This window comes from Perna viridis, chromosome 1 (assembly GCF_037379345.1).
Source record: "Perna viridis isolate PV_CMFRI_1.1 ecotype Kerala chromosome 1, ASM3737934v1, whole genome shotgun sequence".
NCBI lineage: Eukaryota > Metazoa > Mollusca > Bivalvia > Mytilida > Mytilidae > Perna > Perna viridis.
In genome coordinates, this window is record NC_142445.1 from 29,326,386 (window position 1) to 29,341,098 (window position 14,713).

A 14,713-nucleotide genomic window follows, 5' to 3' on the forward strand; every position below is an offset into this window, starting at 1 on the left:
ACAATTTTTTTCAAAACATAAACCGAAGCCTATTCGTTGAGTTCTCTTATGTTGACCAAGACGCCATACGTTTTTTTCAGATGATATGGAACCCATTAAATTTTCAGTATTTGGCATCTTTTCATCCAGAAATTTATTGATTTATTGGAATCATGCGCAATCTTCAGAGTCATTCCCCGATTGTTAGCAATGGAATCAAGTAGAACGACAACTATATCCGATTCTACGAGTATCGATCCATGAAGAACGCACGAACCTCTTATGGCGTTTATAAAACAGCTGTGGTAAGCGAATTATTAAGGTTTTTTTATAAGCATTGAAGGTGATAATGCCTAATATCTTTCAGACTCGTTTTTTTCTGCGCCATATTTCGTAGTTTATTTACAATCTTTGTTTCCTATGCTTGTTTACATCGGTTTGACATGGTTTATTGGTAATTTGTGTTTTGAATTGGTGTGTATCGGAATCACAAGTGATTCCATGGCTTATATGCTTGTCATTGTATATCAATTTTCGAACACAATTATATGGCATTTGACTAATTGTGCCATATATATGTGATTGTAGGCACTGTAAACCATTAAAATATATCGTATAAAATGTTTAAATGAGAATACCGATCCGAATACGGGGGTAAAGAACTTATAATACATTGTGTATGATGATTTTATTTTCTTATAAAAAATTCTTCTGATGCTAGCTCTTATATCAAAATGAGAGGATGATATCTTATGTTGACAGCATATGCTTCTTTTTATACTCGTTATCATCACGTATATTTACTCAATCAAAACACAGACCAATGTTCTAATTTCCAATATACTAGTAGATGGGAGATCTTCTAGCTGTCACTAACCATATCATATGGTGCTTGACAGATGATCGTTTTTTGTTTGTTTTTGTTTTTTTTTACATTGATTGACAATTCAAATTGCACATGCCATCTATATAAGAATAAAATCACATACTAGAATCTTTTTTATTGATTCACTGGAAGATTGACTAGTGTTTTAATGCCATTTGACTATCAGTGCCATATCACGACATGGACTTCTTAAGAACACACCTATTTTTGAAGTCATAGCGTAACAGTAATCTGATCGTGATACCAGTTAAAACATATTTTATTTGCTACGTAGCAATGATAGGACAGCCGTTATGACACCTTACTATACGTGCATGCTAAATTCTTAGATACCAAAATATGGTCAGAAAGATGGCTTTGCGGCATGCGAATAAATTGTTTCACAATTATAAGTTAAAAACAAACGCTTGTCAATTGATCAAATATAATACTACAATTTACACTTAATCTAAAAATATATATAAAAAAGGAGGTCCATGACGAAATTAATATATATATATATATAAATGGGTTCAGCAAGGCTGTTGTTTGCCCAATTTTGTCAATATTGAGTGCAATTTAACAAAATGTGGCCATGGGTTCAAACATCCGAAACTCCCCGGAATCAACATACGGCAAACGTAATCAAAAATCGTATTCAATCAGATTGATTTTTACTTATATCAACAAATCAAATATACCATTGTATAAAACCGATTAAATATTTGTTAATATAAATCAAACAAGACCATTAATGTAAATAAATATTATGTCTAAAACATTTTAATTTTCTCAGAAATGTTAATATAAATATGGATTTTAACAGACATATCAACTCCAGTTATATTCATACAAATTGATTTCTTATAGTTTAGAACAATCTATAAGTTCACGTCTGTTTTGCACTGAAAGATTGTCTTAAGAAAAGAAAAGGTCCAGCGAGATGTTTTTTCTAAAGATAATAACTTTTCAAAACAACATTCTTATGCGAATTACAGAGTTATTTTTCTTTCTCTCTGTGCTAAGAATAAAAATCAAGACGTATTGCTCCGATGCGAAACTTTTACACAGCTCTTGTTTTTTAATCTTTATTTTGAATAAAGGAATACTTCAAATGCCTTCACCGAAAAGCACCACCTATATGTAACTTATTGTTAAGGTTTTTTTTTTGTGGAACTTATTCATGCCATTGAAGATTCATATGTACTGTTCCGTCTAAGAATCATGCAGACGGAGTGATTCATTTGGAGCGCAGAAGCAACGTTTCCATCTTCAAGATGAAACATGTATTGCATAATTCTATTTGTAACATGTTGACGTATTTTCCGTTTTCAATTATTATCTTTCATTTTTACGTTTTAAAATAATTAAGATTTCATAATTTAAGAGAAGGTGGTCATCCTGTAAAAGACACTACCACTATAGTTTTACTTTCCTTTTCTTACTCGATTTTCAAAAGTGGGTATATGGGGAATGAACAGTTAAAATTTATAACAGAGCTATTTTCTCAAAGTTTACTTTAACATTGCAGCTTATTATTTACATAGAAATGGAGCATGGAATTTGTTTTCAAAACAGTAAGATAGGTCTTTTGATTGTATCCATTTTGTTTTTAGTCTGTACTTAAGTACCAGTCCACATAAAATTCACACACTGCCATTGGTTAAGTGATTCATGGTCAAGAAAAAACCAACCAAACAAACAATGCCCCTTTAGTCTACAAATGCTATATTTTCACATAACAACAATCTTTTCTGCATTTCAATCTGCACTCTTTAGAAAATCATACTTTTATCTCCCACTAAAATCAACCAAATGAAGCCAAACCAAGAACGATAACTCTTGGAAAGAGCAAATTTCATGTACAATCTATATGATTTTTATCTCAAAAGCGCAACAACAAAATATAAAACAAAGACTTGTTATGTGATCAGTTACTGTCTCTGAACAAGAAATAAAACTGAATTTGGTGGGTTTATGACATGCATGAATCACCTTCTGTCTGATTTTTAGAAAGACTGCTACTTAAAATATAACGAGAATGGATATGATAAATGATGAAAAAAAGTCAGCTCAAGGCCACCCATAGGTCTTCAATGAACGACGAGGAAGTCCTCACACCACAGGGCAGGTCGCAACTGGCCCACAAAACAGTATTATACACAGGTACCGCGAAATAGTTGCCTTTGTATACTACAGCAACATAAAAAGTAAACTGAAAGTGAAAACAGAACAAAACGTACAGAGGCGAGAAATTCCTGACTTGGGACAGGCGAAAAAAAATGCGGCGGGGTTAAAGAATAGATTCAAAATTACACACATAGAGGTGCCATTTAACTAATCTTAAAGTCTTAACTATCAAATATCTATTTGTTAATTGCAAGTGGGAAAAGGATAAATGGTATTTTTTTTTCAAGTAAGAATAGCTGGAAATCCCTTTTTTAGTCTGAATTATCAGATACAATTTAGGGTGGCTGAAGCGAGTGGTTATATGACCAAACACAAAATTATCTCATTTTTTAGAAAACCAGTTCATTTATAAACATTTGCATATCACTAAAATTAGGTCTTTACAACTATATATATGTTTTATTATATTTAGTTCTTCAATTCAATAAATCTCTTTTCTTGATACAATATCATAACATCAATGAGGCACCGCAGTCATTCATTCCAACCAGTGGTCCTTTTCACAAAAAAAATCGTAAGTGTAAAATTAGTCGTAAGTTATGGCGTCATAGTAAATAAAGGTATTGTGACGTCATAACTTACGACTAATTTTACACTTACGATTTTTTGTGAAAAGGGCCACAGAAATGTAATATAAGCCACGTAAATGCTCCCCAACGACGTAATACCTAATGTTAACCAATATTAAGCCCGGAATAATGACAACAATAATGTTGATGTCTCTTATAGAAAGTACATCGATTTTCTACATAAAATTAGAAAAAAGTGTTTACGAGTCATGACCATATACGCGGAACTTATTTTTGTAGAGATATCTTGATATTATTAAATAATACGAATCTAAACCGGGGGCCCTAAATTTATCCTAAATTTTAAGCAATTTCATATGAACGATATGCATTATATTAACTTGTAATAATAAAACAATGCTGATAAACAAACTCCCGTGAAAATTTATTGAACCATATTGCTTTCTGAGTATGTTTAACCATAAATTTATTACATTTGTTTTATTTTCACTACGGGACTGGTTCTGTCCTTTTAAAATAGAAGAAAATCCTTTAAACACTTTATAAACACTCACATATTTTTCACATATATCTTGATTGATTGACTGATTTAACGTCCGAGCAGCAATATTTCACTATATTCAGACGATGAACATGAAATGGATGATAAAATGAACATGAAATAAAAAATGGGATGGGACATCAGGATAATAGGATCGACAAATTTTGATTGCCAAAAGATGAAAGGGAGGGATGGTTAGGGTCGGGCAATTTAGCCTCCTGTGGCGGAGTGCAAAGGTTCCTACTCCTATCGAATACCACAGCAGGGATCTTTAACGTGCGAAGAACGTAGCATCTTTCCCAACACGGTGCACCACTATGGTTTGCGGTCAGGTTTTCCGTATTATAGCCTGACAACCCCAGCATATAACACGCCAGGGGAACCCCATTTCACCACCTGGGGCACACATCCCAGTTGCTCTGTGGGCAGAGCGCCTAGCCCCCGGCAAGTTTCCTGAGCACTATTTAGTCGCCTTTTACGACAAGCTTAGCGCTGCTGCAGGTCTATTCTTTTGACACCCGGACCTGCATGGGGCACATATATCTTGGGGTTTTTTTTTGGTGGGGTGGGTACGGGCCCCTTTTGTACGATTCACTGTTTTTTTTTTTTTTTTTTTTTGTTAAACGCTTGTTGTCAACTGAATATTGTATGTGAACATACCCTTTATATAAGAGTAATCAAAGGAACTAAGATTCTAGCGGAAATCAAAAGAATGTAATCCAGGGACAAAGACCAGACATGGAAAACAGACAAACAGACAAAGAACATAAAGTAAGTAAAATAATACATACAATTAAAGTAACAAAAGAAGTGAGCAACATGGACTCCACTAAAAACTGGGAGCATGGACTAGGTGCATATGAGAGATAAATTCAATCGTGTTTGCTTGAAAGTATGCTCAGCTAGTGTTTTCACTAAATTTTGAGTCTTTGACTTACAGATATTCATTCATTCAAATGTAATTATTTGTTCCGATCGAAGGGATATATCGCTCCGTGAAGGCATGCATTACTGATTCACTGCCCCTTTTATAACAAATATGCATGTATAAGGACGGGATAATTTTTCGTGTTTTCTACAACACCATGCCAAAAGTAAGTCCCTTTTCTAAAATTCCACTCTATATAAAATTACATATAAAAAAAAACTTTTGTTAATCTGTTTTTTTTTCTCCAATCTTGACGAACATTTCATCGATAGAGAGATAAAGAACATAAGTTTATGTCTATTTGGTCTGAAGATTTTTAATAAATCATAGTTGGAAAAAAATAGATGAGCTCGACAGAAATAAAATGACGTCTGAAATTTACTTATTTAATAGGTTAATTGTGACTCAATCAGTGGTTTTGGAACTTGGCAATAAAATCTTAAAACCTCGATCATGATTCATTCTCCAGATAGATGAAAAACTCTTGGAATTGCTTGTAAAATGGCACCACAATTGTTTTTTTTAATTTGGAGCACTATAGGGGAAACTCACGTCTGGTACGATGTTGTAGTGTATATCGTTCTCAAAAAAGGTACTGTGATCCCTCCTACACATGTAGAACTTTCTATGCTAGATTTGGCTTCCTATTTTGATATTTTTGGTAGTGAGTATTTACTGTACAAACAATTTTTTCGGGTCTCTTTTTTTTTCTAATGCGGCAGATGAGAGGTAACTTCTTGAAACACGTGTACAGCTTATCGAAATTTGCAATTTTAATACAAGATTGGTATTTTTGTAGTAAAGACATTATATTGACTCACAATGATATATTGGCTAATGATGACGTAAAATGATTCCATCAATAAAATACAGTTTCTGCAAGAAATTAGTTCTACCATTAAAGATATTGTATTGATCTTAGGAATAATATTGTCTCCGAATGAACAGAAAATAACACTAGGTACCGAGTTAAGTTTGAAATTGAGGGTAATTGCGATGTGCTGAAATTTACAAGTATGTATAAGTTTTTGTCATTAAGTAGCACTTCACATAAGAATCATGCAAAATGTGATTCATGGTTGGAAAGCCTACATATTTTTATTTTTTTTTAAATTTTGTTTAAAATGTCATAGTAAACAGAAAGTAACATGTGGCATTTCATATAACCCTTGTTCATAGGAGATAAAAATTACATAGAATGTAATGTAGAATTCAAAATTCAGGGAAGTAACTCTGTAAACGACACTAAAATACAAAAAAAAAATATTGAATTTTCCATGGGGATTATCTCCTAAGAGCAGATAGAATGAAATGAATAAATATACATTTCATCATATCGATCTATAAAGCAACTTAACAACAGCAAAAAAATAAAAATGTTTAGCCTTTTTTAGATGTAATACGTTTAACAGAATGTACATGATTCTTACAAAGACTGATACTTAAGTATTGAATGAAATTTACACGTTAAAATTCCGAAGTGTTGACTTTTATTTGTAGTAAAAAATGTATAATTGCTTTTATAGATGCGGGGAGGGTGGGGGAGGGGGACAACCCCTGATGCTCGAAAAGTTTGGTAGATTATATGTAAAAAACATGGAAATCATGTCCACCTCCTTTATACCAGTCAGCGCACAACCCTTTAAATTTCAGAATTTCTAGATCCGCCACTGAATTGATGGATTCATTGTTATTTAACACCCATTAGGAGATATCTCAATGCAATTCAGGTACATGGAACTTAATAAAAACTCGCTGGATCTATAGACAGCAGACAAGGAAGCAGTAACTCTGCCTTATAATGAGAGAGGCCAACGTAGGTATTTGAAATACTACATTTTCTGAACCTACCCATGCAATTTTGATCTTGTATCATGGCATTATCTGTTGTCTTTTGTTTCAATCCATAATTTTATGAAGAATTCCACTAACGCCAAGGCGACTGTCTATTAGAAGATTCATAATGACATGTCAGACGATGAAGCCGCAGCTGTGTGAAATGAAAATTTTTTGTTGGTATCAAATTGTGTACTTACGTCGACAGTTTTTCATTATAAATAGCATACATTTACATAGAGCAACTATTTTCTTTTTAGAAGTAAATAGACTTTTTTTTCAATATATGACATGCGCATCCCTCGTGTATAGTACATTGTTCCCATTTTTAACCAAACTATCTTAGCAATAAATTTTGATATTCAAAGTTACTTTATTGGAAAAGGATTGTAATTTATAAATACTGTAAATTTGCAGGCTACTTACCTACCTAATCCTTTTTGCGTACTGGATATAAGGCCTTCACTGAGAATCACCAGTCTGTTTAATACCGTATTAAAATGTTCTTTCCAACCGGTAAGTTCTTTACGTGACGTTTATCTTAGCTGTTGTTTTGGAGATACGGTATAATGTGTTCATATCTTGCTTGGCGCTGCTTCTTCTGCCTCTGTTGCTAACCTATCGATGCAATTCAGGCGCAGACCCAAGGACTGGTGTACCGGGCGTACGCCCCCCCCCCACTAAATCGGTAAGAAAAAAAAATTCACTTTAATTCAATTAACGCCCCCCACCCTCTTAAACTCAAATCCTGGATCCGCCCCTGTAATTCTTGTCCTTTCTTGCACACTTCTTAACTTCTTTTTTTGTTTAACATAGGTATCCTTTAGCCTCTCCTGTAATGAAGGTGATTTCGTGGCTTCGTTTACTTTAAGTTGTTTTCCTCAATCCGATCTTGTCCAATGTTCCATTCATCTCTCTTTCTTCTTCTCAATTCCAATGTTTTTTCCCTGCTTCCGCCAACATCGTGCTGAAGTCATCGAGGCTTAAGTTATTCTGTTGGACTTGAAATCTGTTTCTAACCTCCAGTTGTAATGCCTTTCTCACCCCCAGAGTCTTTCAGTTTCTTTGTATCTAGAAGTAGTGTTTTCTGTTCATGATTCCTTATTTTCTCAGCTTTAATTTTACTTTTCCCAGAACAAGTTAATGATCACTGCCAACATTTGCACATCTCAAGGCTCTTACAATTTGTAACGATCCTCTCCATTTTTTACTGATAATGATGTGATCGATTTGGTTTTTAGTGTGTCAATAAGGGGATATTCATGTTCATTTATATATGTTTTTTTCATGTTGGAAGATGATACCTCCTATTGTAAGCTGATTTTCCCGGCAAAAGTTTACTAATCTAGTACCGTTGTTGTTGATGGTTCCACATCCTTGTCCTCTATCATTCTTTTATCCGACTTAAGTGTTTAGATATCCTAGTATGACGAATACATCGTGGGCTGGTGTCTAATCTTTAACTTTCTGCAAAAGTAAAAAATTCTTTGTCCTCATTCTCAGCATATTCAGTCGGGGTGAATCAAAACACTATAAAGATCTTGACATGCTTTGAGAGAAATCTTGCCGATAGAATTCTACCACTTATTGGTTTCCATTCAATCAAACATCTGTTTGTTTTGATGTTTGTTATCATATATGCAGACTACTTGGACAGTTAATGAGTTTGAAAGCTTGAGAGTTCTACACCCCTATAAAATCTCATGTATTCAAGAAAATTGTGTATTTCTAACAACTGATAAGAGTTAGTGTACTCATGGAACGGGCTGAGAGATGTACATACAGTTTGGAACTCTTCTGATACTAGTAAACAGTGGCACATCCAGAAATTTCTAAAGAAGTGTATTGAAAATAATTCGTCCGTGTGAATTGACATGCCAATCTATAGTATTTTGCTTCTGTGAGCTACATTTGTATATCACATTAGACAAATAATAGTCTATTGATAAAATGTTCTCGTCCTGAAACATACAAAATATGTGTTATAGGACATATAATTCATTGACTCAGTACTTCATTGCTTTGATTTAGAAACATATTAATTACTGACTCCTTTGAAGTTATTTTTGAATGAGAAGTATAATTATTTTTTATTCCGATATTCGCCCAAGTTACAAAATATAGTCGTTAATTGATATCATATCAAATACATATATTTTTTTTCAACTGGATTTTGATAGAAGAAATCTTTGCTAATTACTGATAGTAATAAATCAAAACATTAAAAAAAAGTTGTTTTCATCGTTTGCCATTTCGTCAATTATTTATAGCGTATAATCCCTTTATGACTATGTTGCTCATTGCAAATACGAGTAGCTTTAAATGGTGACATTTAAAGCATGTTGAAACATCTGCACAAATTATTTTTTATTCCGATATTCGCCCAAGTTACAAAAATGTAGTCGTTAATTGAGATCATATCAAATACATATATATTTTTTTTTTAACTGGATTCTGATTGAAGAAATCTTTGCTGCTTACTGATAGTAATAAATCAAAACATTTAAAAAAATATTGTTTTCATCGTTCGCCATTTCGTCAATTATTGATAGCGTATAATCCCTTTATGACTATGTTGCTCATTGCAAATACGAGTAGCTTTAAATGGTGACATTTAAAGCATGTTGAAACATCTGCACAAATATAGACATTTCATGGTGAAGAAGGTATATTTTGTTACGAAAGTTGGTAACCTCATCCGTTTAGATCAAACACATTTATAAATTGTTTTAAGTTTAATTATGTTACTTTGCCTCATGCGAAGCCTTTACACAGGCAAATGTGCCACACATAAGAATCATATGGTTTGCATCAAATGACGATCATATAAATCGAGCACCATATGATATCATATGTTTCGGTATACATATAATTATCGCATGATTATCATATGACAATCATATGTTTTTCACAAACATATGATTGTCATATATTTTAAGCCAAAATTACCATATGAGAATCATATGATAATCATATGACTATCATATGTTCAATATCATATGATTGTCATATTATTACCATATGATTATCATATGTGGCACATCTGGCTGTGTAGTGAAATCAAAGATTCAAAGATATGATTTTTTTTCTCAAAACGCAACCACTGACCGACTAACTGAGACTAGTTATATGTGGTCTGTAACTGTTTTTGAATAAGACATAAACTGAATTTTGTAGGTATTTGCAATGCATGAATCTCCTCTTGTCTGCTACTGAGAACGTATATTAAAACCAGAAGCTTATAAAGGGTGATTCATGCATTTCCTAACACCAAATATGTTTTATTGCATATCCTTCTGTAGGCTCCCTAGAAACTGTATTAGAAAATTTAAGTGTTAATAAAAGTTGTCCTACTACAGAAAAAGTATGGGAATATAAAGTCCATATCGCATGCACCGAGTTACCACAATTGTATAACATTACCCGTGGCAAATTCTGTATCACATGCCGTATAACCCTCGATTAATATCTGAAGATATGATGCCTGGTTTTAGGCAGAACCATACTTAACAAACATGGGCTCAACGTTTTTTGTATATATTTGTATGAGACAATTATTATGATGTATCACCGATATATCAATATAAAAAAATAAACAAACAATGCCCAAAATACGGGCAGCACTACTGATACTCCATCATATGATAGTTAAATTATTTAAATGTAAACTATATAGAAGATTACATAATAGAACAATATTTAGAACTATTGATAGAGCTTTATACCAAGCATCGAATAAGAGGCTAAACAATTGACTTTCTTCCGAAAGGATTTTTTACATGGTTAATTATAAAATAGATTTTTTTACAAAAAATATTTCGCAATTAGATAGAAGCAACAGCTGTATATCACACATTTTAAATAAAATGCAGAGAATGTCTTCTTGAAAAAATTGAAAACTTTCAAAAACCCATACAGATATTGAATTACAAACAATATTCGTAGTAATTAGATGTAATCATGATTACTTTACTTTTGTAGTCATTAATATAACCACTTAATTACTTTCAAATTGCTGTAATCATTAGTTCCATTTAATAGTACATTTGGTAATTAAAAGTAACTTTAATATAATCTATTACATTGAAGTAATTGGACCCATATATGCTTTTAGTGTTCGATAAAACATGATATCGCAAGCACTGAGTTACCATAATTGTATAACATTACACTTGGTACAATCTGTATCACATGCCGTATAACCCTGGATTAATATCAGCACTCTGACCAGAGATCCTCGTCCTGGTATATACCTTGGGGTGATACAGCCTACAATACAGATGTTGCCATGTATTAGTCTCAACTGAGTTTATGGAAACTATTGCGCAAAAAAAAAAATTACCTTACGTAATCGATGGTGACTGAGATAATACTAAGTATGTACTTTTACATATAGACTGATTTCAGTGCAATGGGTTAAAGCTAAATAATGTTCCTTTCCTAGAAAATAGGAAAGTCGGGGATATTTTTGCACTTTGACTGACATATACAGACTTTCGTGTCTGTATAGGCACATAAAACCATACTTGTTCTGATTTTTATGAAGTCACAGCGTAACATTAGAGCTTTTAATTAAATATTAGTACAATGAAATGTGTTTAAAGCGAACTATTTCTGGGATGAACACATTGCATGTTTTTTAAAAGACGTGATCATAAAATGACGCGTAGCTTCCAACAAGGAGAATTTTGTTAGCAGATGCTCATTATTAAGCAAGTGTATATTGCAGTGGTGAGAAAGGTTTGAACTTTCTGCATGCTAATTTAAATGCTTGTTTCGTTCAGGAAATGACAGTGATTAACATTTAAATATATATACGGAATTCACAGCAGGCCGTAATCCAAATTCTGACATGGGGTAAAATTGTTCAACATGATGAGATGTATATGTGGTCAAATTTTTGTGCAAATATGCATATGTTAGGCCATGTTTGTTATTGCCCTTTTTGGACTTTTTTTGGCTATTTTTAATGTTATTACTTTCAAAACTTTTCTTCTCTGACACTACTATACCAATTAGAACGAAACTTGGTATGAATATTCCTTAGGATATTTTGCCTAGAACTAATGTGGGAATGTTTATCTGTCGACAAACATGGACGACGTAACTAGATATAGAACATAAGGTTTAGATAGTAGTTTTTCGCATTTATCTTCAAAACCGTTAGGTTTAGCCAAATTCGGACATGGGGATCAGCTTCATGATATTATATGTGGTTAAATTTTAATGAAAATCTGTTTACCCATGTCGGAATTATAAAAGCCTTTTTGGAGTTTTTTTTTTATTTTGTTACTTTTTATCCAAGAAAAAGACTGCTTAAAAAAAAGGGAAAAATGGAAAAAATAAGTTGGCTAATGAAGCAAGGTGAGCGATTCAGAGTCTTAAGAGACGTTAGTTTGTCTTATTTAGGCACAATTTAGCATAAATAAATTAAACATGTAACAATCTATAAATGAAAAAAAAACACAGCACATGAAATTTATTTTTAACTTATTTTAGCACAATTTAGCATAAATAAAATATGCATGTAACAACATTTGAGGTTTATTATTTTATAAATTTTACACATAGCACATATAATTCATTTTCATCTCATTTTAACAAAAAACAAAACATACGAAGCAGTATACATCATATGGATATAGTTTTACAAAGTAAACACAATTTAATTAAGGAATGCTTCTATTTTTAACAGGTTATACGAAATAACATGCTTTGTAGAAGGTTACACTTCGCGGTTTATAAAATGTAACCTGGCCCAAATAGGGTTATTGAGTTTAACCTGTTTAAAAATAGAAACATTTCTTATAATTCATTTTCTAATGGATAACAGTCCAAGTATCAATAATTGGTTATTTTGTTCGGGAATAGTTGAATCGCGGAGTGCGGATCAATCGACGTTAATACATTATAGTACCAAGCCAGGTTATACAAAATAACCTGATTTGCTCAAAGGGAACCAACCAATCAGAAAACTTGTTACAAATAAAATTGAATTATTGTAAAATATCACAACAACAATCAAATGATAAAAACGGTTTAATCCTGGTTTGCCCACATTCAATTATACCAATTACCAATTAGTTAAATAAACAAAAAAGACAAAGGGTTTACTGACCATAAAATTTGATAGTCTGTTCTAAACAGAAAGGTGTTATATATGTATGTTTCTTTGTACATGTATATAGAGGATTTTTTGTTTAACTGTATAGTTTATTTTTAATGTATAAATATAAAAAAAAGATGAATAACATATCTTTATATACTTTAATATTTAATTCATTTCAAGTCAATTACAATTAATTTTAACAATTGATTTTGACTGCAACAACATTGAAAGTAATCTTAACTAATATATTGCATATCAGACATATAATAGCACATATAATGCATATTTATATTATGGAAACAAAATTAAAGATACATATGTTAAAAACAAAATATATGAAGCACTACAATATATATAGATCATAATAAAACAAGAATTTACAAACTATGCTCATTATATTTCAGAATTTATTAAAAGCACTGTTAATATATACAAATTACAAGACACACAATATTTACAATGTCAATTATAAATCACAGTCTTTTAATCCAAGTGGAGGAGATGGGATGCTGCGTCGGCGTAGTCCACCACGTTGATGAGTCCTTGTTGGTACCGCTCTTTGAGTTGCTGAAGTATGGTGTCGATGACTCTGTATCTGCATCTCTTTGGTGGGCAAACTCCTCCTGCTGCATACTGGATGATGGTGCATTCTGTAACTGCCTGTGTCTTCTGTAGTAACTCTATAATCTGGTAGATATTTGGGTGGGCATGCTGGACTTTCTTCTTGATCTTGTTGTGCCATCCTTCAAAGTGGTTGGTGGTACGGGGTCCTTCGGTCTGCTAGTGGTTCCATAAGAAGCGTTGTCCTTCAACCCAAAACTCGGTCACACAGTCGGTGAATGATGTTGTGTCGGGTACGTTGTCAGCTTCTCCAATGTCTTCGAGTGCGTTGAGCTATACATCTTCAACTAGGTGCTGTGGAACCAGTGGTAGAACTGCTGCTCGTCGTACAAGTCGGGTGATGTCGTTGGTCTCCTTGTAGTAAGTCTGAAGTCCGCATTTCTGTGTCTTTCGCCAAATGCCCTGAGTAAAGTGAAAGAAGCATCCTCTGACGGTGACCTCGGGGAAGACGGTGCGTGCTGCGTTGTTGGTTGCTGTCTCATAGTCGATGAACACTGTGTCTGGTTGGAGCTGTAGCTGGTGTTGTTGAGCAATGTGTCGGATCTGGCTGAAGAAGCGTTTGTAGATGACCTCGTCTTTTCCTGGAAGTAAGGCGAATACAAGTTGGAACATCGAATCATCTACCATGGCGTGGACTGTGTAGAGCTGGTGGAATAGAGATGGACATACATAGAAGGTACCATCACAGAAGATTGTGTCGGCTGCAGCTAGGTGTCTCAGGTTGTTGGTAGTAGAGAAGATCAGCATGGGTGGGTAGACGTCATCAGGAGAAAGAAGGAACTAGTCTCCAGCAGTAGTAAGGCACCATTTATCTCGTAGGTTGGTGTCGGTAGTTGTCTTGGGCCTGGTATGTTGAGTGATCTTTGGTGGTAGAGTGATGTCTTGCAGGAGTAGTATGTTGGTAGTTGCTCAATGAACTGCCTGGTGTCGTCGTTCCATTTTGGCGTGCCGAGTTTGACGAGTTCTTCCTCGTATAATTAAATACAGTTAACAGCTTTGATAAGCTGACAAGGCCAGCTTCATAACCATAGCTTTGGTGGTTCAGACATGAAACTCCTAGCTTGGATGCAGAATAGTTTCACATTATGTCAACTATTAAGGTTGGATACTGAAC

The 14,713-nt window shown here is 33.4% G+C and overlaps 2 protein-coding genes across 2 annotated transcripts in view; one reads left to right on the forward strand and one right to left on the reverse strand.

The window, feature by feature from the left end:
- The first annotated feature begins 260 nt into the window (after window positions 1-260).
- The window catches only part of LOC148628239 (beta-1,3-galactosyltransferase 1-like), a 37,816-nt gene continuing 23,363 nt past the window's right edge, over window positions 261-14,713 (forward strand). Inside the window, exon 1 of the mRNA XM_088585037.1 lies at window positions 261-284. The gene's annotated coding sequence lies outside the window, so the exon portion shown is untranslated. The remainder of the gene's footprint in view (window positions 285-14,713) is intronic.
- LOC148628240 (uncharacterized) lies at window positions 13,873-14,346 on the reverse strand. The gene has a single exon (XM_088564747.1). The coding sequence runs from the start codon at window positions 14,344-14,346 to the stop codon at window positions 13,873-13,875; it is 474 nt and encodes a 157-aa protein (XP_088420873.1).

Excerpts from the sequence above, each read along its gene's own strand:
- LOC148628240 (XM_088564747.1), bottom strand. The coding sequence starts at position 14,346 with ATGCTGATCTTCTCTACTACCAACAACCTGAGACACCTAGCTGCAGCC.